The following is a 25,857-nucleotide window of genomic DNA, read 5'->3' on the forward strand; positions in this document are numbered from 1 at the left end:
ATCTTTAATTTCTTTCATCAGTGTCTTATAATTTTCTTCCTTCAGGTCTTTTGTCTCTGTAGATAGGTTTATTTCTAGATATTTTATTCTTTTTGTTGCAGTGGTAAATAGGAATGTTTTCTTAATTTCACTTTCAGATTTTTCATCATTAGTGTATAGGAATGCAAGAGATTCTGTGCATTAATTTTGTATCCTGCTACTTTATCAAATTCGTTGATTAGCTCTAGTAGTTTTCTGGTAGCATCTTTAGGATTCTCTATGTATAGTATCATGTCATCTGCAAACAGTGACAGCTTTACTTCTTCTTTTCCAATTTGGCTTCCTTTTCTTTCTTTTTCTTCTCTGATTGCTGTGGCTAAAACTTCCAAAACTATGTTGAATAATAGTGGTGAGATAGTATTACTTTTTAATGAAATAAATTCTTAAGTCTATCAAGTAAGCCAAAAAGACTTCAGAAAGCTTTCCACAGCCCTATGAAATTAGCTGACTTTTGAGCATCATAATTCTTTATTATCATGCCTGTATTGTTTTTTGGCTTCTTCAAACCAATTACTTCTATTCCAATGCTTTGTTCTCAGTGTGCCAGTAGGTTCATTTCTGACTGCTGATTTATCTTCAGGCTGTTCTTTATCATTTTCCTGCACAGCAGTTTCTTTTGTACACTCAGGAACTTTCCTAGTAGGATGCTGAGATGTTGCAGCATCCATCATACTTAGAAAATCATAAGCAGGCAGAGGAGGTTTCCATTTCTGAGCAGGTAAAATTTCTGGAAGAAAGGCAGAATCAAGCATTAACGATGAACAGATATAAAATCTCATCACATGAATATACTAGAAAATGTTTTATTTTGCAAAATATATTTGTAGGAGTAAAGGCCTTATCAGTTTTCCTTATCTGAGCAAAGCTATATTTTATTATCATCATTGTCTAAGAAGCTTGATACCTTTGTCATTATTAGACATTTTTCATATATTACATTTACAAGCTATTCTATTTTAAATGCTATTCTATTTTAAATAAAGATAAGTATTAATAGGCAAAACAAAAAAGGTCCATAATCTCACTGCCTGTTAACCCTTGTTGAGGTTTTAAAAAATAGCAATATGTGTAATGAGATTACACACAGCAGGGACAAGTTAAAATGAAGAAGTCTCTTGCTTCCCTCCCTATCCCTGTCTTTATCCCAAACAACTATAACTATGAAACATTCCCCAAAAAAATTTTGGAACATACATAGAGGTTTATTATTTAGACAAATATTTCCTTACATTTTAAAGCATTTTCTGTTTGGAAGATTTAACATCCTTTGCACATACTTGATGAAAAAAAGTACATTTTATAAAAATAATTATAGGCAAGAAATCATTAAAAATTGGTATGGAATCAACTGTACTATAAAGAGACAGTGATTGGAATCATGGCAGTGAATCTTAACATTATTTTAAAGCATTGGTCATTAAAAAAAGAAAATGAATTTATGCTGACAACATATATATATGAGATAAACTAGCTTTTCTCCATTTAGTAAACAGATTTCACACAATTTCAGAGTTTAGTTGCCTATTTGAAATACTATTTGAGAAATAAACTATATATAAGGAAATGTGCAAAGTAAACATTTAAGAAATAAATTCCAGTGAAAGAATCTATGCACTGGTACATGAAAAGAAAGTAATGCTCAAAAATAAAAACTTTAGCATCTCTCATAAATCAAATAAAAGCTTAGGACATTCTAGGAAACTTTAATTTCCTAGAGTAGATTAAAGCACAAGCGAAAATCTGCATCAATATATATGTATATCTATACTCTACTTATTGATATATGATTTCTTCACTCAGACTCAATTATATGAAATCCATGGTACATCAGCAGGGTATTAAATTTAGGCTACCCTTGTAATTGATGTTTCAAATTACAGTGTTGCCAGGTTAGCCGACTCAAAAGTGACAAACGGATAAAATAGTTTCTTGAATATAATGACTAGGTAAGAAGTAAGAATAACTATACTTTGTAATATGCAGATAAAGTACCTTTAAGCAAAGTCCAATTTAAAGCACAGCAAAGATTTAGCAGTATTTATTTTTTAAGGTAAACACTGCAGCCTAGTGGTCTGAGATGATGACAAAATGCCTGAAACTGGACATCCTAATTCTGCTAATTCCTAAAGGAACTCTATAAAGATCTTAATGTTTTCAGTTACAAATAAAACTGTACTCTCATCACATATGGAAAATAAAGACATTATTATAAAATTAGTAATGATAATAATAATAATCGCCAACATTGATTGAGGCTTTACTATATATCAGGCATTATGTATTTAATCCTTACAACCCTATGAGGAAAGTACATTATCCCAATTTTATAGGTGAGAAAACCAAGGCCTAGAAAGGTCAGAGAACTTGACCAAAATTAAGTGTAAGTCTCAAGTAAGAATAGCCAGTGGTGACAATTTCACAGAAATTAAGATGTGCAGCAAGCAAGGTGAGGCAGGGACTGGTGGCACCATGTTACAGATTCAGGCTATTCTAAGAGTAGCTGAAACATCCCTGTCTCAGATCTGTCTCCCAAGGTGTGGTGAGAGCAGGTCCTGGCAGCACAGAAGACAAGCCCCAATACAGAAAAGTCCTGCTTGGACCTTTGCTTCTTCCCTATTCCCAGAGGCTGCAGGAATAACTTAAGATCAGGAGCAGTGACACAAAGAAGTAATGGAAACCAGAGGTATTAACAATTGCAATGGAAGAAATACCAGTCTCTCAGGAAACTCAGAAGAATAATTCTGATTCTTTCCTCTAGTAATGGTTTGAGTTGAGGAATCAAAGCCCCCAAGGATGCTCCTTGTAGGAAAGGATCTTTACATGAAGAATAATAACACTTTAGGTTTTACACTTTAAAATGTATGCCTTTGCATACTTAATTTTGATTTTTAAAATAACTGTGACGTAGTCAGAGTAGGAACTATTAATCTCCTTTTATAGTTGTAAAGGAGGAAACAAAGAAAAAACTTGCCTAAAACCACAGTTAGTAATCAAGGAGGCTGGGTCAGAAGCTCAGGTTTCTGTGTCTTTGAACATCACACGACCTTTTTAAAAGCAATTCAGTTGGAGAGGTACTCTGGCCTGACTTACATATAATCCTATCTGACTTAGAGTCCCCGAGGCCTCTGTGTCACAGCAACTGCAAAATGACAACACTCAACTGCTTCTATAAAATAGCAATGCAGATAGAGAAGAGAACGTAGACTATCTGAAGAGTTCAAGAGCTACAACCGAAAGGACCCCTATGTTGTGTGGCTAGAATGAAGAAGCCAACATTGAGTGATAACAACCATAGAGAGGCTTCTTTCAGATTATGGAAGACAAAATAGTCAATTTAATTACTTTTTTACATATCCTAGGAAAATGTTAAAACTAATAAATTATCTCAGAAAATTAAGACTTAAAAATATATACATCTAAAAGGACCCAGAAAAGCCAAAATAATCCTGCACATGAAGAACAGGGTTGGAGGATGTAAATTTCCCAATTTAAAACCTGTTACAAAGATGCTGTATTCAAGAGAGTGGGGCAGCTGCCATATGCTATCTGTGTACGTGATAGAAAAACATGTACATGAATGTTCATAGCAGCATTATTCATAATAGCAAAAAGTGGAGACAATGCAAATGTCCATCAACTGCTGAATGGAGAAACAAAATGGGGTATATCTATCCAATAGAATATTATTCATCCATAGAAAGGAATGAACTACCGATTGATGCTATAACATGGGTGGTCCTTGAAAGCCTATGCTAAGGGAAAGAAGCCAGACCCAAAAGGCTTCATGTTGTATGATTCCATTTATACAAAATGTCCAGATTAGGCAAATCCATAAAGACGGAAGGTACATGAGCGGTTGTCAGGGAATGAAGGGAGGGGAGAATGGGGAGTGAGTGCTAATGGGTATAGGGTTTCTTTTTGTGGTGATAAAAATGTTTTAAAATTCAGTAGTGGTAATGCTTGCACAGCCTTGTGAATATACAAAAAAACCATCAAATTGTATACTTTAAAAGGGTGCATTTTACGGTATGTGAATTACATTTCAATATACAAATGCCTTTTATAGACTATTTAAACACAATAATTTAGTTAAAGCTGCCTAACTTAACAGAAATGAAGTAGATAGACCTCCTGGGAAGAACAGGTGTGCTGCAATGATTGGCACTTAAAACAAATAAATTCAAGAATCTGATTAAATATACATAAATATACATAATGACAGACTCACACAATGCATGCTGGCTGAGAGACAGTGTAACACTGAATTGGAGTTTATATACCAGAACTGTGTGTGTATATACATACATATTCACAGTGTGTATACATATAAATTCACACACACATCCTTATTTCAGAACTCCGTCATGAACAGTGTCAAAATGTTATTATAATGTAGTTCATTTGGTTTCCAATAACAAAATCCTCAGAAGTACCTTAGGAAACTTTTCATTACATCAAATTTCACACTATTTCCTCAACAGACTAATGATCTAGATTATTACATGTTAACTAATTTAAATTATATCAACAGGTCTGTTGTTGTCACAATTGTATATAAACTAACATACACATCTATACCACAGGTATAAATCCACATAGGTTTTAGAAAAATAGGGACTATGGCATGTCATAAGCCAGCATTATAAATTCTGGGTCAAGATCTATTTTCTTGTGGTTCAAAATTCTGGCTCTGGAGTACAACAGAGCCATGTTTAAATCCAAGCTTCCTCATTTACTGGTTAATTATATGACTTTGAACTAGTTACTTAACTCTTCTACAGGTAATGATAGTTCCTATGACTCTTGTGAGAATAAATGAGATAATGCATGTGAATCACGTAGCTTTGAGCCAGACACCTACTGAGCATTCAATAAATGTTAGCTATTATTATTAAATTTCATACAACACTTATTTTCTGTGGGTAGTAACACCTACCATATAGGAGACTGTCCCATGGACAATGCTATCAGTGTACTAATATTTAGAATACTTACAAACATTACAATTCAACTCATTCTAGCATCCATGAGCGATAATTCAAGTTTAAAAAAATCCATGAAACAAAATATAGAATTGTGCACATTAAAACAGGAAACTTACTGATATGACTTTCTAGTCCTGCTTCTAATTTTTTCAGCCACAATAAAAGGTTCTGTTCAGTGATAGCTTGGTCTGAAGGAAATGCAAATACTTGGCCGCCTGAATGCAGATTTACCACAGCAAGAAGAGGAAGGGGAGGTAGGATATCAAAATATGCCTGCAAGATTCCTCTCCCCACGGGAGTATTCTTCCTATAAAAGGGAGCAACTGAACACGTTAATTAATATTTCTTTCTATAACAAAATAACAAGAACAACAGTTTGTAAAACACATTAACCTTTAAATATAGTATCATGCCAGGAAGTTTATTTTATGAAAATATGTCCTAAAAATCAAGAGGTCTGTAACTATGTTATTAGTAATCAGAGTCATAAAAAGTTTCTTTTAACATAGGGTACTTACTGTATTTCTCTTAGGAGAAAAAAGGCAACCAATGAGTTTTAAAATATAGTCTAAAGGCTTGTCAATTTTGTCTCAATACAATCAATACGTTCCTTCCAAAGTTTAATCAAGTATCTGATCACATGTCAGCTCAAAAATTAAATGGCTACAAAACTATAAAATACCAAGATACTCATAATAAATACCCCTTTTCCAAATAAAATAGTCTCTTTCCTCAGGATTAATTTCAAATTAAAAAGATTTTTTAAAGTATTCATACAAGGAAACCACAAGTTTAAGACACCTATTTTTCCTAATACAGCACATTCCACATTATGGAAAGGACTATTTCACTCTGAGATAGCTACAAGGATAATTACCTGGGAAAATTTTGTTTCAGGTAGTAGGCTGTACTGTTAGTGAACTCTTCACAACAAAAGTGTACACTGCCCCATTTTTGTAATTTTTCCAATGAGTTAAAAATGAAATGTCTTTCATCTGATGACTTTGAACAATGGATAGTGTATCTAAATATGTGAACTGTGTTCAGAGACATTAAATGTAATAACACAAGCCACACATCTAGAAAATATACCAGGAAATATTGTTGGTAAATGCACTGATAATTTTCTGTAAAGTTTTAGGCTGCATTTTAAAAATACAGAAATACAGAAAAAGGAATTAAAGAAAAATGCCAAAATAACACAGTTTATTTTTCTGTATTTGCCAAATTTCCCTCAATGAACATCCATTACTTTTAAAATCAGAAAAATTATTATCTTTAAAAATTTATTGTATGACACCAAAAACAAAGGCAACAAAAGTAAAAATAAACAAGTGGGACTATATCAAACTAAAAAACTTCTGCACAGCAAAGGAAACCAACAAAATGAAAAGGCAACCTTCAGAAGGGGAGAAAATATTTGCAAATCATATATCTGATAGGGGATTAATATTCAAAATAACTAAAGAACTCACACAACTCAATCACAAAACAACAATTCAATTAAATAATGGACATAACTGAATAAACATTTTTGCAAAGAAAACATACAAATGACCAAAAGGTACATAAAAAGATGCTTAACATCACTAATCATCAGGGAAATGCAAATCAAAAACACAATGAGATATCACCTTACACCTGTCAGAATGGCTATCAACAAAAGACCACAAAATAACAAGCACTAGGGAGGATGTGGAAAAACTGGAACCCTTGTGCACTGTTGGTGGGAATGTAAATTGTTACAGCCAGTATGGAGGTTCCTTAAGAAACTAAAAATAGAGCTACTATATGATCCAGCAATCCCACTCCTGGGCATATTATATCTGGAGAAAAACATGGTTCAAAAAGATACATGCACTCCCAACGTTCACTGCAGCACAGTTTACAATAGTCAAGACATTGAAGCAACCTAAATGTCCATCAACAGAGGAGTGGATAAAGAAGATGTGGCACATATATACAATGGAATATTACTCAGCCATTAAAAAAATGAAATAATGCCATTTGCAGCAACTTGTATGGCTCTGGAGATTATCACAGTAAGGGAAGAAGTCAGAGAAAGACAAATATCATATCATATGATATCACTTACATGCGGAATCTAAAAAAAATGATACAAATGAACTTATTTATAAAACAGAAACAGACTTAGAGAATGGAATATTATTCAGCCATGAGAAAGAAGGAAATCCTGCTATTTGCTACAACATGGATGGAATTTGAGGGCATTATACTAAGTGAAATAAGCCAGACAGAGAAAGACAAATACTACATAGTAGTATCACTTATATGTGGAATCTTAAAAAAAAGTCAAATTCATAAAAACAGAGTAGACAAGTTGTCAGGGACTGCAGGGTGGGGGAAATAAGGAGAGATTTGTAAAAGAATACAGACCTTTCAGTTGCAAGATGAATAAGGTCTGAGGATTTAATGTATAACATGATGACTATAGTTGATAATACTGTACTGTATCATTGAAATTTGCTAAGAGAGTAGAACTTATATGTTCTCACTGCCCCCCAAAAGTTTATATATATAAAACAAATATGTGAGGTGATGGATGTGTTAATTAACTAGATGGAAGAATCTTTTCACAATGTATACATATATCAAATTATCACAATGTATATTTAAAATATCGTAGAATTTTATTTGTCATTTATACCTCAATAAAGCTGGAAAAAAAATCACAGAGCAAAAAAAAAAAAAGAATTTACTGTAAAACAGAATTCAATCTAAAACAATGTCATCTTAGACAATCTGAGGGAGTTTAGTTACTAAAATATCATGATAACATACACATTGGTTCCATAATATATAACTCCACAGGTAGAGTTTCATTCCCTAATGAAAATTTAATAATAATTATACTTTCTTTACCTTTTACATATTAAAAAATAAAAATATATATACTTACAGATTTAACCAGCAAGGGGTAAGTGAATCCAAGTGTTTCTCTTTTACCAGCGTCAATATTGCTTTTTTATGCTGAGGATTTATGCTGCCATCACTGAATAAAATGAGTAATGGTTTCTGAAGTCTTAAATAAGTGGGAAGATTTTCCACAGTGATTTCTGGCTGTTTAAAACAAAAAACAAACCAAGAAAAACGGGGAATTATAGTGTATAAAGTAGAAAATAATGTTCAAATCACTCTTGCAATTTTAGTGTGTAAAATGTATTTCAAACATTTTCATTTAAGTGGAAATTTTGCTATACTGATTAATAACTATGAATCTCAAGAGTTTTTTTTTTATTTAAACCCATTTTGTCTTAAGAATGAGTTATTTTCAAAATAAAACTACCAATAGAATTTGAAAATAAATTAAAGGAGCTCCCTGATTTACAAGGATGTAGCACTTCTAATAATTTCTTATGCTAAAATCTGGATCAGAGTAGCCAACATACACATGACAAATAAAATTCTTGTTATATCTTTTTTTTTTTTTTGCGGTATGCGGGCCTCTCACTGTTGTGGCCTCTCCCGCCGTGGAGCACAGGCTCCGGATGCGCAGGCTCAGCGGCCATGGCTCACGGGCCCAGCCGCTCTGCGGCATTTGGGATCCTCCCGGACCGGGGCACAAACCCGTGTCTCCTGCATCGGCAGGTGGACTCTCAACCACTGCGCCACCAGGGAAGCCCCTCTTGTTATATCTTTATAAAATTTTTGAAAAAAAACATAAGCTGAGCTTTAAAGATATAATCTTTTAACATCTATGATTACTTAAAAAATAATAAAATCTTACTTTGTTTCAAAATTATGAGTTTTTAGCATAAGTAATTCAATAATATGCTAAAACAAATTTTAAAAGTCTCTTATTTCTTTGGGGTTTAAAATAACAATGAAAAAATTTAGTAAGAAATAAGAAATCTTACCCTTTTATTCTTTTTTTAATTAAAAGAGAACAACGTTTTTTATATATTTGTAGAAGACAACTTGTCTAGGCTGTTATTAACAAGAATTGAAAAGAGTAACAAACAAAGTTAACATATTCAGGATTAAAAATAGCAGTGACACTGTATATAAAATAGATAACTAATAAGGACCTACTGTATAGGACAGGGAACTCTACTCAATACTCTGTAATGGCCTATATGGGAAAAGAATCTAAAAGAGTGGATATATGTATATGTATAACTGATTCACTTTGCTGTATACCTGAAACTAACACAACATTGTAAATTAACTATATTCCAATAAAAGTTAAAAAAAGAAAATAGCAGTGACTTAGAATATTAAAGGCTTCTACCATTTTCCAGTTTTAGTACCACATCTATTAATTCATCTTCTGGATGTACTTATGAGCTGGATTAAATCTTCCTATATCATAAAACTAATCCCCTGCTGACAGATAAGGAAACCAAAGACAAGAAGCTGACTTGCTGAAGTCACACAGTTAAGTAGGAGGAAGAGTTGAATGAAACTAGCACTCAGGCATCCTGTTCACCAGCTTCCCATTTCATTGGATCACACTAGAAATCCAAATGAACAGTTTTTTTCATGGTGGTTGCACCTCCGATTCATCCCCAAACACCAAACTCTGATACATACTTTTCTGTACTTAGTTCTCAAAACCACTTTCCTCTGCCAATTCTCATTTTTCTTTAAATTCTTTCTCTTTCACACTAAAAACCCTCTTTTCACACCTTCCTCTTTCATGATTTAAATCTTAGATCCCTTCTTCTCCAAACTCCCCTGTGTTGTGTTCTTGTATTAACTATCATCTTTTCTCTTCTACATGAGTTACGTCCCCTTCCTAAAATTGACAGATCTCATCAAGCCAGCAGAACGGATTTGATGAATCTGGTGCAATGGAGCCATCACTGCTCAATTCAAAAATTTATTCAGAACTTCAAGATCTTATTCTGGGTACTGAATCAAAAAGAAGTAAGATGCTTACCCTGCCCTCAAAGAGTTCATAGTTTAGAGAAGGAAAGAAGTATACAAACTGCTGTGATCCAAGAAAAAACTTAATGTGTGACACGAAGGAAACCTATTGGCTCTAAATTAAAACTAAAAAACAAGTTAGGGGAGCTCATGGGTGATTTTAGGAAATGGTATTTGATCTGGCCCTTGCATAAGGAATAAGACCTTGATAGACAGAGGTGTGTGCTAGAGTGGGGATTCCAGATATAGGGAGCATCATGAGGGTGCAGACAGGTGTTAAGGCACGCAGAGTATCTGGGGAACAGTGAGAGTGAAGCGTACCAGACTCAGGCAGGCAAGAGGTAAATGAGACTGTCAAACCAGATGGGAAAATGACTCCACAGGCTTTCTAGCTCTCAGGAATACTGAGATTTTGTATCAAATGAGTGACATGGTTAGGCCTGTTTTAGATGACTAACTGGAATATGAACTTGTGGAAAGACAGGCTAGTGACAGGCACTGCTCTTTCCTATGTCAGGAAAGAAAGACTAAGAGTTGTGTGAGTTTAGAAGTTATGATTAGAAACAGAGTTAGGAATCATCAGCTGGTATGACAGTAGAAGTTATGGGTATAGATAAAGTCTCCCAAAGAAAAACACAGCAAAAAAAGAAAAAAGCATTGAAGATGTAATTCTAGAGTGGCCAGAGGGTTGAAAGTGTACCTAGAGAGGATTGAATTGCAAAAGCCAAGGGAAGAGAGAATTTTAAGAAGGAAAAGCACAATCAAGAGTTTTGATTGCTATTCAGAGGTTAAGGAGAAACAGAAAAGGTCATCAAATGTGGTCGCTGGAAGGTGACCTTTGGCTATTTGAGTATGTAAGAGACTATAATTGTGTGGGTTCTGATATTCTTAACTTATTCATAATAACATAAAAAGGAACTCCATGTATCGGAGAAAAGTGCTAAACATATTACCTAACAAATAGTTCTAAGTGTGACAGCCTTGGATATATCATTGCTTACTTATGATATTTACATAGTAAATCATCATGTATTTCAGATTTGGGCACTATTTACCTGGACTAATTTGTCATCAGGTTCATTAAAATAAAAGTTCGATGTTATATAAAAAATGTTAACCATCCGGCCATCCACTCCTCTTTCCTATCCAGAGGAAGGATCCAAAGTCCTTCTGGTAACTAGGTGTAGGCCAGGAGACAGATTACTGCTAGCTGGCTACTGTACACAGTCACTGATGCTCTAGACTTAAAGCTCCAACACAAAGCAGCACTGAGAAATTTAATAACCACTTGAAGGTTTTAGAATTTATGAAAAGATTGTAACTAAAAGCAAAATAAATTTTATTACAGCTGTTCATTATTTAGTTGAACACTGCAAACCAAAACGTTGTAAATTTGCCTTAACTATAAACATTGATAATTGTTAAGCTTGCCCACAGTTTCTCAGCCTTAAAGAATATAATCTTAAAGAAAAAAATTAGATACCTATTTTTATCTAGCAGTTAGGCAAAGATTAAAGAGTAAAATGATACAAATCTTCTGTTGGGTGAAACAGGAATAAATGTCAGAAGCCTTCAAAATGTGCCTACCCTTTGGACTAGCAATTCAAATTCTATGAACTTACTATAAGTATATAGTCATAGCAACACCCAAAGATTATCTACAAGGATGGTCCCAGAATAAAACAAAACAAAACAAACTAAAGACATCTTAAATATTAACCAACAGGAAATTAGATAAATTGTGGTTTATTAGTACAACAGAATATTATGCCAATATTTAAAAACGAATACGCAAATCTTTATTTCTTGGTGGAAATATCCCTTAATATAAAAAGATAAACACATATATACACATGGAATTTTTTTTTTAAGTTCAGGAAAATATATCCCCAAATTTAAACTTGGTTAAAGAAGTTATGGTTTATTCTGATTTTCTTCTTTATAGTTTCCTGTATTATCTCGGAAAAAAAAGCTAAAGTCTTATAATAATTCCATACATATTACACTATGTATAAGATAAAGAAAGTCATTTAATAATGTCATTAAAGACAAAAATGTTACTTTATAAATAATTTAGAAAACCATATCCTGAAAATATTAATGATTTGATTAATATAAACTGTAACTTTAATTGGGAGGGGGAGGCAATAGAACTGAGGTCACAAAAAACTTAAAGAATACATTCATTTCTTTGAGCCTAAAATGTAATATCATTTAGATCAGCATGACAAAAAACAGTAACAGGAGGATATTCGTTCAGTATTTATAGTTGATAATAGTGCCCCAAGGCACTTTAGAAAGGTAGAAAAGCATAAGTTTATAATATTCTAGCTACAGTTAATATTAATGCAAAACAACCAAAATCAAGAAATTCAGGTTACATCTGCTGGGCCCCTGAATCCATTATTACACAAAGTAAGCATCGGAAAAGGACTTTTGTAAGACAGTATTTTGCTCTAAAATGGTATAAGTAATAATACCAGCTAACGTTTGTTGAGTGTTTACCAGGGGCCAAACACTGTACACAGAGCACTGAACACCTATCTCGTTTAGTCCTTACAATAACGCTCTGCAGTAGGGGCTACTATCACCTACATTTTACACATGTGGAAACTGAGGCACAGAGATGCTTACATACAGCCAGTAGGGAGACAAGCAAGGATCTGAAGCCCAGAAGTCTGCTCTCTGGAATCTATGTGCTTTATGCCAAGTTTCAGCCTAGATTGAGTACTTCAACTGGCCATCAGCCCCAAGCATCTCAGCAATGAAAATAATCCAAAGACATGTAAACTTTTGGCAGTGGACTAAAGAAGCTGTATGCATAACAGGTGAATAATAAAACAGAGCAACCCAATGAATCTTGACATCACAACACATCATGCCCTGTGCTAACAAAAGCTGGAAAATCATGTATTAAAACACACTGTCTTTAACTGGTCTAGATTTTCTTATTTCAAATAACATTCTTATTATAAAATATACTCACAAATGTTTCCAGTGATGCATTTGTTATTATTTGAACTATTTCTTGAGCATGGACATTAGCTAATGAAATGCTCTCAATTTTGCCTTCTTTGTGTCTGGCAAGCAGCAGGGCTGGAAGAGTTACAGCATATTTATTTGACCTATGGAGAAATGTAGTATTAAAATTTCCAACCAAAATATAGCAAATCAAAAATATGAACAGTTAGGCCAAGAAGTCACAATGGAGGCAGCAAATGGGAAGCCCTACTAAGGAAAAAAGAACTCGATTTCCAGACAAACTTATCTTCTATGTGAGGCTATCTGAGCAAGTTCAAGAACCTTGACAATCTAGATTAGAAGAAAGCAACAGATAGTAATCTAGCCAGATTTGTTTTTCTAGACAATTTATTCATCAAGAAAATGTCCAAATAGGATTAGGAACACACCAAATAGTTCTCCACTTTTTGGGCTACTCACCAAACTGCTGAGCCAAGGAGGCAGGCATTTATGAGAATGGGCCTGTTATTTGCCAGGCACTATACCAGGTGCTTCTAGTTAAGTCTTTAACCGTCAGAACAGCCCTATAACCCTCTGTTTACTGATGATGAAAGAGCGGTAAACAGCAGAGACAGAATTCACGCTGAGGTATTACAGATACAGAGTCTGTGATCTCTCCACTGAAACAGAGCCCAAATCTGCTCCCTCCTACCACTACTTTTGCTAACTAAACTTAAAAGAAAATCACTAAATAGGAAAAAAATGTCTTGTGTGAAATTACCAGTGATGTAGTCACATTTATATCATGTAAAAACTTAATTCATGCTAAAACAAAAGTATAGACATTATAATATTCTAAACATTAGTAGAAAGCCCAGTCTTCAGATTACCTGTTGGTAATATAACCAGTTGGTTATAAACGAAACATACTTTGAAAACTACTGGTCTAGAAGAGAGTGGGTGACTGTCCATGTGTCAGGTGAACAGGTCTCATATTCCCTAAAGATCTGGAGTTCTGTATTCACTTTTAAAAAATCACTGATTTCATGGAGCTCAATCATCAAAAGCATGTGTCACCAGTATTCAGGATGAAAGATTTAAGCTCAGAAATGACAATGAGGAATAATATAGTCAGAGGGTAATAAACACAAACTGGGGCTTATTAACTCCACGTGCATCTGAAGATGAGTCATAAGTGTAGAATGTGATATGTATTCATAATTTCCAAATTTTCAGTTCAGTCCTTCATTCCGCAGCAACTGAAATATTTGATAGTTCACAGGAGCCCCGAATTCTACAAATAAAGCAACTTTAGGGGCTAAAAAAAGCACTGCTTAAGTGTATGTCTGCAATAACAAAATTAAGTAGAACTATCGGTTTGTCACCTAAAACTCTGCGAGAAATATAGAAAAACTGATTTTTATGTAGACCTTGGTGGCAAATCAAAACCCAGACACTCAAGAAATAAAATTCCTCAAAAAACTATGACAACTGAAAAGAATTTATCGCAGGTAACAGAATCCAAAGAGGAAAACTTTTATGGGAAGATGAAGTAGTATGAATCCAATGTTGCCCCATAAGGGCATTTAGCCTAAAGAAGAATTTTGAATATCTAAAAATTCTAAATAGCCAGGTAGTACTTCCCAGATCTTCCCAGAAGGAAATTTAAAATTTAGTTATGTTGCTGCCCTATTTTCCTTCATCAACTGTGTAAAGACAAACAATATATTATTTTGCAAACTTCTTCCTCCCTAAAATTAGAAGACCAACAGACTTACAGTGTCAAAACATCTTCTTCAGAATAAATTCCTGTGATAACACATCCTTTTAGGTAGTTTCCTGCTTCAGTGAACTCTTCTTTTTCTATAAATACACAAACAAGTTAAAAATCTGAAACCTTTCGTTATGTATGCTATTCAACTGACAAACATGTTTACAGATGATAGTGCTTAATTATTAATTAATTATAAAGATGTTTAAGTGCAGACCTTACATACCTTATTGGTTCTAAAATATATCTGTGTTCTTTTTATAACATTTGATTACTACAGAAATGTACATTGATGTAACACAACTATGGTTCTGTAAATAAATGTACTCCAAATGTACAGATTATCCTTGAACAACACGAGTTTGACCTGCATGGGTCCACTTTATACATGAATTTTTTCAATAAATATAGTACCTATATTTTCATTTAACAGACCTTTAAACTAACTAAGTGTGGGGAAAAGTATGTGTTCAACTGCGTTCAAGAGATCACAATATGTGGAATCAAAAGAAGTAGAGTTTGAGTCCTAATTCTATCCAAACTGAGCTTCCTGCCCTTGGGTGGGTCATTTATCAATTCCTTTATTTTTGAGGCAGAGAGAGCAGTCTGGGGATTTTCAACTGTGCAGGGGGTCAACACACCTAACCCCCTCATTTTCAAGGGTCAACTGTAATTTATAAGATTTATAGGATTCTAATCATACAGCTTTAGTAAATAAATATTGGTTGCTTTTTAATCTACTCCTAAGGCAAGGTAAATGGAGACAGCTGTCCTATATGTAGCCTGGAAAGAAAAGCAGGTATGTGAAATGATACATACATTATAACCACAAAATCTAAAAGTGCTCATATGCATAGAAAAAATAGAAGACTGGAGATTCTAGTCCTCTAACAGTGTCTCTGTTAGCGTTCTATAATTATGAGGGATTTGTATCTTCTTCTTTTATTTCCTGTATTTTTTGTAATGTGTTTTTGTTACTTTTAAACTTTGATTAATTTGTGTATCAGTCTTTTCCCATTTGTTATGATATACATATTCAAAATAAGAACTATTATCTCTGTAGGTTTCTGAATACATTTTCATAAATAACAGCATATTCTGGACCTTATAACCAAGAAGCAAGTCTGAATTAAACAGTTGTAGACTAATGAGAAAAGAGCAAAGGTAGACTGATATAAATGATGTATTCTTGACAATTGAAGGCCAGATGATAGCTCAGCTTGCTGCACAAAAGGTTCATAGCAGTTGAAATAGAAAAACTATGATGGAAGAATTGAAATCATAAAGCACCTAGAGGTCTGGGTATGCTGAACCCAAAAGATCTGTGCCTTAGTAGTCAGCACTATATTTGTGATGTGAGCATCAACACTGTTAACACTGGGTAACCACAAGATTGTTTTCTTTAAAAAAGATGCATACTTTCCACAAGACTGAGAAACACTGTAGGAAAGCCAGCTTACTAGAGTGGCAAAATCCACCAGCAGGCAGCATTGAGAGCTCATTTATAATCATAAATTTAATGAGAAACGAGTAACCCATGAAAATATTTTTTTAGCCGGTGCTATACCAAAGTAGAAAAGACTCATAAGAAAACTAGGCAACTAGAAAGAACTGAGTGCTGTATTTCATTTCTAAGAGAAATTTCTCTAAATTCTGATCAATAATTGATGATTGTTATCTAAAGCAATGACATAATGGAATCTGTTTCAGCGTTCTTTGATAAGAAAATTACACTAATATTCCCATATAATTTCCTCATGAAGAAGACTCTAAACTCATGAATATGTTTCTTGCAAGCCTCTGCATGAAACCACTTGTACATAAATCCTAAGTTCCTTGGGGAATGGGAGCATTTAAGACTGTAGACCTCAGTTGCATATCCATTCCCACTAAATCAAAGTGTAAATTCTCCTTTGAATATTTGAAACAAGGCACATTCTCCTCCTTGGTGAAAACTGCATATATGTCAGAATATATGGCAACCCAAATATAAGGAAATAATCAGTTATCTAAATAAAAAGTTTTTTTAACCACTATAAATATACTTGAGGTGTAATATTAATGGTGACATACAATATTTAGTTGTTTTAACTTTAAACATATTTTAATTGCATAAAATAAATACATTAGGAGCTTCAAGATGGCGCAAGAGTAAGACGAGGAGATCACCTTCCTCCCCACAGATACACCAGAAATACATCTACACGTGGAACAACTCCTATAGAACACCTACTGAACGCTGGCAGAAGACCTCAGACCTCCCAAAAGGCAAGAAACTCCCCCACGTACCTGGGTAGGGCAAAAGAGAAAAGAAAAAACAGAGACGAAAGAAAAGGGACAGGACCTGCACCTCTGGGAGGGAGCTGTGAAGGAGGCAAGGTTTCTACACACTAGGAAGCCCCTTCGCGGGCAGAGACTGCAGGTGGTGGAGGGGGGAAACTTCGGAGCCGCGGAGGAGAGAACAGCAACAGGGATGTGGAGGGCAAAGTGGAGAGATTCCCGCACAGAGGATCGGTGCCGACTGGCACTCACCAGCCCGAGAGGCTCATCTGCTCACCCGCCGGGATGGGCGGGGACTGGGAGCTGAGGCTTGGGCTCTGGAGCTTAGATCCCAGGGAGAGGACTGGGGTTGGCTGCGTGAACACAGCCTGAAGGGGGCTAGTGCGCCACGGCTAGCCGGGAGGGAGTCCGGGAAAAGGTCTGGACCTACCTAAGAGGTAAGAGACTTTTTCTTGCCTCTTTGTTGCATGGTGTGTGAGGTGAGGGGATTAAGGGTGCCACCTAAATGAGCTCCAGAGACGGGCGCGAGCCGCAGCTATCAGCGTGGACCCCAGAGACGGGCATGAGATGCTAGGGCTGCTGCTGCCGCCACCAAGAAGCCTGTGTGCAAGCACAGGTCACTATGCACACCTCCGCTCCTGGGAGCCTGTGCAGCCCGCCACTGCCAGGGTCCCGGGATCCAGGGACAACTTCCCCGGGAGAACACATGGCACGCCTCAGGCTGGTGCAACGTCACGCCGGTCTCTGCCGCCGCAGGCTCGCCCAGCATCTGTACCCCTCCCTCCCCCCGGCCTGAGTGAGCCAGAGCCACCTAATCACCTGCTACTTTAAACCCGACCTCTCTGAGTGGGAACAGAAGCTCTCAGGCGACCCACACACAGAGGCAGGGCCAAATCCAAAGCTGAACCCCAGGAGCTGTGTGAACAAAGAAGAGAAAGGGAAATGTCTCTCAGCAGCCTCAGGAGCAGAGGATTAAATCTCCACAATCAACTTGATGTACCCTGCATCTGTGGAATACCTGAATAGACAACGAAGCATCCCAAATTGAGGAGGCAGACTTTGGGAGCGACGACATATATATATATTTTTCCCTTTTTCTCTTTTTCGTGTGGATGACAGGGTCTTGGTTCTCTTACAGGACGTCAGGCCTGTGCCTCTGAGGTGGGGAAGCCGAGTTGAGGACACTGGTCCACCAGAGGCCTCCCAGCTCCATGTAATATCAAACAGCGAAAAGCTCCCAGAGATCTCCATCTCAATGCCAAGACCCAGCTCCACTCAACGACCAGCAAGCTCCAGTGCTGGACACCCTATGACAAACAACTAGAAAGACAGGAACACAACCCCACCTATTAGCAGACAGGCTGCCTAAAATAATATTAAGGTCACAGACACCCCAAAACACAACACCAGATGGGGACCTACCCACCAGAAAGACAAGACCCAGCCTCATCCACCGGAACACAGGCACTAGTCCCCTCCACCAGGAAGCCTACACAACCCACTGAACAAACCTTAGCCACTGGGAGCAGAAACCAAAAACAACAGGATCTACGAAGCTGCAGCCTGCAAAAAGGAGACCCCAAACACAGTAAGTTATGCAAAATGAGAAGACAGAGAAACAAAGAGCAGATGAAGGAACAAGGCAAAAACCCACCAGCCCAAACAAATGAAGAGGAAATAGGCAATCTACCTGAAAAAGAATGCAGAATAATGATAGTAAAGATGATCCAAAATCCTGGAAATAGGATGGAGAAAATACAAGAAATGTTTAACAAGGACCTAGAAGAACTAAGGAGCAAACAAACAATGATGAACAACACAATAAATGAAATTAAAAATTCTCTAGAAGGAATCAACAGCAGAATAACTGAGGCAGAAGAATGGATAAGTGACCTGGAAGATAAAATAGTGAAAATTAATTACTGCAGAGCACAATAAAGAATGAAAAGAATTGAGGACAGTCTCAGAGACCTCTGGGATAACATTAAATGCACCAACATTCAAATTATAGGGGTCCCAGAAGAAGAAGAGAAAAAGAAAGGGGCTGAGAAAATATTTGAAGAGATGATAGTTGAAAACTTCCCTAATATGGGAAAGGAAATAGTTAATCAAGTCCAGGAAGCACAGAGAGTCCCATACAGGATAACTCCAAGGAGAAACATGCCAAGACACATATTAATCAAACTATCAAAACTTAAATACAAAGAAAACATATTAAAAGCAGCAGGGGAAAAACAGCAAATAACATACAGAGAATCCCCATAAGGTTAACAGCTGATCTTTCAGCAGAAACTCTGCAAGCCAGAACTGAGTGGCAGGACATATTTAAAGTGATGAAAGGGAAAAACTTACAACCACGATTACTCTACCCAGAAAGGATCTCATTCAGATTCGATGGAGAAATTAAAAACTTTACAGACAAGCAAAAGCTAAGAGAATTCAGCACCACCAAACCAGCTTTACAAAAAATGATAAAGGAACTTCTTTAGGCAGGAAACACAAGAGAAGGAAAACACCTACAATAACAAATGCAAAACAATGAAGAAAACGGTAATAGGAACATATATATAGATAATTACCTTAAGTGTAAATGGATTAAATGCTCCAACCAAAAGACATACATGGCTGAATGGATACAAAAACAAAACCCGTATATATGCTGTCTACAAGAGACCCACTTCAGACCTAGGGATACATACAGACTGAAAGTGAGGGGATGGAAAAAGATATTCCATGCAAATGGATACCAAAGGAAAGCTGGAGTAGCAATTCTCATATCAGACAAAATAGACTTTAAAATAAAGACTATTACAAGAAACAAAGAAGGACACTACATAATGATCAAGGGATCAATCCAAGAAGAAGATATAACAATTGTAAATATTTATGCACCCAACATAGGAGCACCTCAATATGTAAGGCAAATGCTAACAGCCATAAAAGGGGAAATTGACAGTAACACAATCATAGTAGGGGACCTTAACAGCCCACTTTCACCAATGGACAGATCATCCAAAATGAAAATAAATAAGGAAACACAAGCTTTAAGTGATACATTAAACAAGATGGACTTAATTGATATTTATAGGACATTCCATCCAAAAACAACAGAATACACTTTCTTCTCAAGTGCTCATGGAACATTCTCCAGGATAGATCATATCTTGGGTTGCAAATCAAGCCTCGGTAAATTTAAGAAAACTGAAATCGTATCAGGTATCTTTTCCAACCACAACGCTATGAGACTAGATATCAATTACAGGAAAAAATCTGTAAACATTACAAACACATGGAGGCTAAACAATACACTAAATAACCAAGAGATTACTGAAGAAATCAAAGAGGAAATCAAAAAATACCTAGAAACAAATGCCAGTGAAAAAAACGACAACCCAAAATGTATGGGATGCAGCAAAATCAGTTCTATAAGAGGGAAGTATATAGCAATACAGTTGTACCTCAAGAAACAACTCAAGTAAACAACCTAACCTTATACCTAAAGCAATTAGAGAAAGAAGAACAAAACAACCTCAAAGTTAGCAGAAGGAAAGAAATAATAAAGATGAGATCAGAAATAAATGAAAAAGAAATGAAGGAAACAATAGCAAAGATCAATAAAAGTAAAAGCTAGTTCTTTGAGAAGATAAACAAGATTGATAAACCATTAGCCAGACTCATGAAGAAAAAAAGGGAGAAGACTCAAATTAATAGAATTAGAAGTGAAAATGGAGAAGTAACAACTGACACTGCAGAAATACAAAGGATCATGAGAGATTACTACAAGCAACTCTATGTCAATAAAAGGGACAATCTGGAAGAAATGGACAAATTCTTAGAAAAGCACAACCTTCCGAGAGCAAACCAGTAAGAAATAGAAAATATAAACAGACCAATCACAAGCACTGAAATTTAGACTGTGATTAAAAATCTTCCAAAAAACAAAAGCCCAGGACCAGATGGCTTCACAGGCGAATTCTATCAAACATTTAGAGAAGAGCTAACACCTATCCTTCTCAAACTCTTCCAAAATATAGCAGAGGGAGGAACACTCCCAAACTCATTCTACGAGGCCACCATCACCATCAAACCAGACAAAGATGTCAAAAAGAAAGAAAACTACAGGCCAATACCACTGATGAACATAGATGAAAAAATCCTCAACAAAGTACTAGCAAACAGAATCCAACAGCACATTAAAACGATCATACACCATGATCAAGCGCGTTAATCCCAGGAATGCAAGGATTCTTCAATATACGCAAATCAATCAATGTGATACACCATATTAACAAACTGAAGAATAAAAACCATATGATCATCTCAATAGATGCAGAAAAAGCTTTCGAGAAAATTCAACACCCATTTATGATAAAAACCCTCCAGAAAGTAGGCATAGAGGGAACTTACCTCACCATAATAAAGGCCATATATGACATATATGACATATATGACAAACCCACAGCCAACATCGTTCTCAATGGTGAAAAACTGAACCCATTTCCTCTAAGGTCAGGAACAAGACAAGGTTATCCACTCTCACCACTCTTATTCAACATAGTTTTGGAAGTTTTAGCCACAGCAATTAGAGAAGAAAAAGAAATAAAAGGAATCCAAATCGGAAAAGAGGAAGTAAAGCTGTCACTGTTTGCAGATGAGATGATACTGTACATAGAGAATCCTAAAATCTACAAAAAGACTCATAAATAAAAATATTCTTTCCATATAGCAAAAAGAAAAAAGGGAAACAAAAATATTATTTGTTGGCAAATGGTTAAATAAATTATGATATATTCATCCAATCAAATATTATATGTTTTGAAGCCATGATGTTTTTGAAGAATATTAACATGAAAAAAGTCACCCACTTAATGTTAAATAAAAACAGCAGATACTAACCTAAATACATAGTACTAGCTCAATTACATTAAAATGTATATAAATATGCAATATATCGGTACACAGAAAAAAAGGGAAGGAATTACATTAAAGTTCAACAACTCTAAATAATTACAGATTTTTATTTTTTTCTTCAAAATTTTCTGTATTTTCAAAATTCTCTAATTGAATTCTCTATAATTTAAAAAGATATTCTTTCAAAAAAAAAACCTAGTAAATGAGTCTTTAGTTATATATTATATAATTCAAATGTTCAATTACACTTACCTGTTGTCATAGTTGGACTAAACAGCCCGAGTACTGACACGCTAGAATAGGAGATCAGGTCTTTATGTAATTTCCCACTTAAATATTCTTCTGCTTCTTGGACAGATGTAATGTTCACTGGGCATGAAATCCTGTTGCTGGATGAATATTTAACTATATTCAAAATTAATTATTAAAGATACTTTTCAGCTTGTAAAAAAATAATAAAATATACTGAACGTAGCATATTCCACAGGATAAGCATCTGACAAAATAAAGACAATTAAATACTATTCTAAACAAAAAATTAGCCTCATTAAACAAAATTTCTATCTCCCTAAAGGTGATGGAATGTAGTAGATAGGCTCTGCTCATTAGTGTTTTCCCTGTGATCTCAATTCATACCTCCTCAACCTATCCAAAGTGTGTCAACAAAGTATGGGAATTAGAACTTTTATAGACCTAACATTTTAAAAATCTTAGGGTGAAGCTGAATACTTACAGCTGGATAAATTTTAGGAGATCTTCAGTTCCTAGCATACCAGCATAAGATACTGGGTTCTCGCCTTCCTTGTACATCTTTACAACAGGAAATTCATTAACATTTTGCTTGGCACATACATGAGACCAATCTGCACAGTTTACTCTAGTAAGCAGCACAGTAGAGGTGCCTAAATAAAAGGAAAACGCACATTTTACAAATGTTAATGTAGAAAACTCATTTGTTCAGAATTGTCAATATTTTTTATATCCCATTCTTTTATTTAATGCTTATTGGAGTATGGCTTCACACTACAGTGTCAGTTTCTGTTGCACAACAAAGCCAATCAGCCATATGCATACACGTCCCCATATCTCCTCCCTCTTGAGCCTCCCTCCCACCCTTCTAGGTCATCGCAAAGCACCGAGCTGATCTGTGCTATGTTGCTGCCTCCCACCAGCCAACTATTTTATATCCGGTAGTGTATATATGTTGATGTTACTCTCACTTTGCCCCAGCTTCGCCCTCCCACTCCATGTCCACAAGTCCATTTTCTATGTCCACCTCTTTATTCCTGCCCTGCAACTATGTTCATCAGTACCATTTTTTGGGGGGGGAGGGGGATTCCATATATATGTGGTAGCATATAGTATTTTTTTCTTACTTCACTCTGTATGACAGACTCTAGGTCCATCCACCTCACTACAAATAACTCAATTTTGTTCCTTTTTATGGCTGAGTAATATTCCATTGTATATATGTGTCACATCTTCTTTATCCATTCATCTGTTGATGGACACTTAGGTTGCTTCCATGGCCTGGCTATTGTAAATAGAGCTGCAATGAACACTGTGGTACATGACTCTTTTTGAATTATGGTTTTCTCAGGGTATATGCCCAGTAGTGGGATTGCTGGGTCGTATGGTAGTTCTATGTTTAGTTTTTTAAGGAACCTCCATACTGTTTTCCATAGTGGTTGTATTAATTTACATTCCCACCAACAGTGCAGAAGGGTTCCCTTTTCACCATGCCCTTTCCAGCATTTATTGTTTCTAGATTTTTTGATAATAACCATTCTGACTGGCATGAGGTGATACCTCTTTGTAGTTCTGATTTGCATTTCACTACTAATTAGTGACGTTGAGCATCTTTTCATGTGCCTCTTGGCCATCTGTATGCCTTCCTTGGTGAAATGTCAATTTAGGTCTTCCGCCCATTTTTTAACTGGATTGTTTTTTTTTGATATTGAGCTCCATGAGCTGTTTGTATATTTTGGAGATGAATCCTGTCTGTTGTTTCATTTGCAAATATTTTCTCCCATTCTGAGTGGTCTTTTTTTGTCTTGTTTATGGTTTCCTTGGCTGTGCAAAAGCTTTTAAGTTTAATTAAGTCCTATTTGTTTATTTTTGTTTTTATTTCTGTTACTCTAGGAGGTGGGAGAAAAAAGATCGTATGTCAAAGAGTGTTTTTCCTCTAAGAGTTTTATAGTGTCTGGTCTTACATTTGAGTCTTTAATCCATTTGGAGTTTATTTTTGTGTATGGTGTTAAGTAGCGTTCTAATTTCATTCTTTTACGTGTAGCTGTCCAGTTTTACCAGCACTTATTGAAGAGTTTGTCTTTTTTCCATTGTATGTTCTTGCCTCCTTTGTCGTAAATTAAGTCCCCACATGTGCATGGGTTTATCTCTGGGCATTCTATCCTGTATCATTGATATATATATTTGTGTTTTTGTGCCAGCACCATACTGTCTTCATTACTGTAGCTTTGTGGTATAGTCTGAAGTCAGGGAGCCTGATTCCTCCAACTCCATTTTTGTTTCTCAAATTGCTTTGGCTATTCGGGATCTTTTGCGTTTCCATATGAATTGTAAAATTTTTTGTTCTAATTCTGTGAAGGATTCCATTGGTAGTTTGATAGGGATTGCATTGAATTTGTAGATTGCTCTGAGTCGTATAGTCATTTTCACAATGTTGAATCTTCTCATCAAAGAACATGGTATATTTCTCCATCTGTTTATGTCATCTTTGACTTCTTTCAGCATTGTTTTATAGTTTCTGAGTACAAGTCTTTCGCCTCCTTAGGCAGGTCTATTCCTAGGTATTTTATTCTTTTTGTTGCAGTGGTAAATGGGAGTGTTTCCTTAATTTCTCTTTCTGATTTTTCATTGTTGGTGTACAGGAATGCCAGAGATTCCTGTGCATTAATTTTGTATCCTGCAACCTTATGAAGTTCATTGATTAGTTCTAGTAGTTTTCTGGTGGCATCTTTAGGATATTCTATGAATAGTATCATGTCATTGGCAAACAGTGACAGTTTTACTTCTTCTTTTCCAATTTGTATTCCTTTTCTTTTTCTTCTCTGATTGCTGTGGCAAGGACTTCCAAAACTATGTTGAATAAGAGTGGCAAGAGTGGACATCCTTGTCTTGTTCCTGACCTTAGTGGAAATGCTTTCAGTTTTTTACCATTGAGTATGATGCTTGCTGTGGGTTTGTCATATATGGCCTTTATTATGTTGAGGTAGATTCCCTCTATGCCCATTTTCTGGAGAGTTTTATCATAAATTGATGTTGAATTTTGTCAAAAGCTTTTCCTGCATCTATTGAGATAATCATATGGTTTTTATTCCTGTATTTGTTAATGTGGTGTATCACATTGATTGATTTGCATATATTGAAGAATCCTTGCATCCCTGGGATAAATCCCACTTGATCATGGTGTATGATCCTTTTAATGTGCTGTTGGATTCTGTTTGCTAGTATTTTGTTCAGGATTTTTGCATCTATGTTCATCAGTGATATTGGTCTATAATTTTCCTTTTTTTGTGTGATATCTTTTTCTGGTTTTGGTATCAGGGTGATGTGGTTTTGTAGAATGAATTTGGGAGTGTTTCTTCCTCTGCAATTTTTTGGAAGAGTTTGAAAAGGATCAGTGTGAGCTCTTCTCTAAATGTTTGATAGAATTCACCTGTGAAGCCATCTGGTCCTGGACTTCTGTTTGTTGGAAGATTTTTAATTCTGGTTTCAATTTCATTACTTGTGATAGGTCTGTTTATACTTTTAATTCTTCCTGGTTCCGTCTTGGAAAGTTTTGTCCATTTGTCCAAGAATTTGTCCATTTCTTTGTGGTTGTCCATTTTATTGGCGTATAGTTGTTTGTAGTAGTCTCTTATAATCCTTTGTATTTCTGCAATGTCAGTTGTGATTTCTCCTTTTACATTTCTAATTTTATTGATTTGAGTCCTCTCCCTTTTTTTCTTGATGAGTCTAAGGGTTTATCAATTTTGTTATCTTCTCAAAGAACAAGTT

The 25,857-nt window shown here is 35.5% G+C and overlaps 1 protein-coding gene across 1 annotated transcript in view; it reads right to left on the reverse strand.

The window, feature by feature from the left end:
* Window positions 1-497: 497 nt before the first annotated feature.
* Window positions 498-25,857, reverse strand: part of TXNDC16 (thioredoxin domain containing 16) — a gene marked incomplete at both ends in the record, with an annotated part of 93,055 nt that continues 67,695 nt past the window's right edge. Inside the window, 7 exons of the mRNA XM_079699307.1 lie at window positions 498-766; window positions 5,141-5,331; window positions 7,945-8,105; window positions 12,901-13,039; window positions 14,654-14,738; window positions 22,090-22,226; window positions 22,571-22,739. Coding sequence (XP_079555433.1) covers window positions 498-766; window positions 5,141-5,331; window positions 7,945-8,105; window positions 12,901-13,039; window positions 14,654-14,738; window positions 22,090-22,226; window positions 22,571-22,739 — 1,151 coding nt within the window. The remainder of the gene's footprint in view (window positions 767-5,140; window positions 5,332-7,944; window positions 8,106-12,900; window positions 13,040-14,653; window positions 14,739-22,089; window positions 22,227-22,570; window positions 22,740-25,857) is intronic.

The sequence above is a fragment of the Hyperoodon ampullatus genome (genome assembly GCF_949752795.1).
Source record: "Hyperoodon ampullatus genome assembly, chromosome: 3".
NCBI classification, from domain to species: Eukaryota; Metazoa; Chordata; class Mammalia; order Artiodactyla; family Ziphiidae; genus Hyperoodon; species Hyperoodon ampullatus.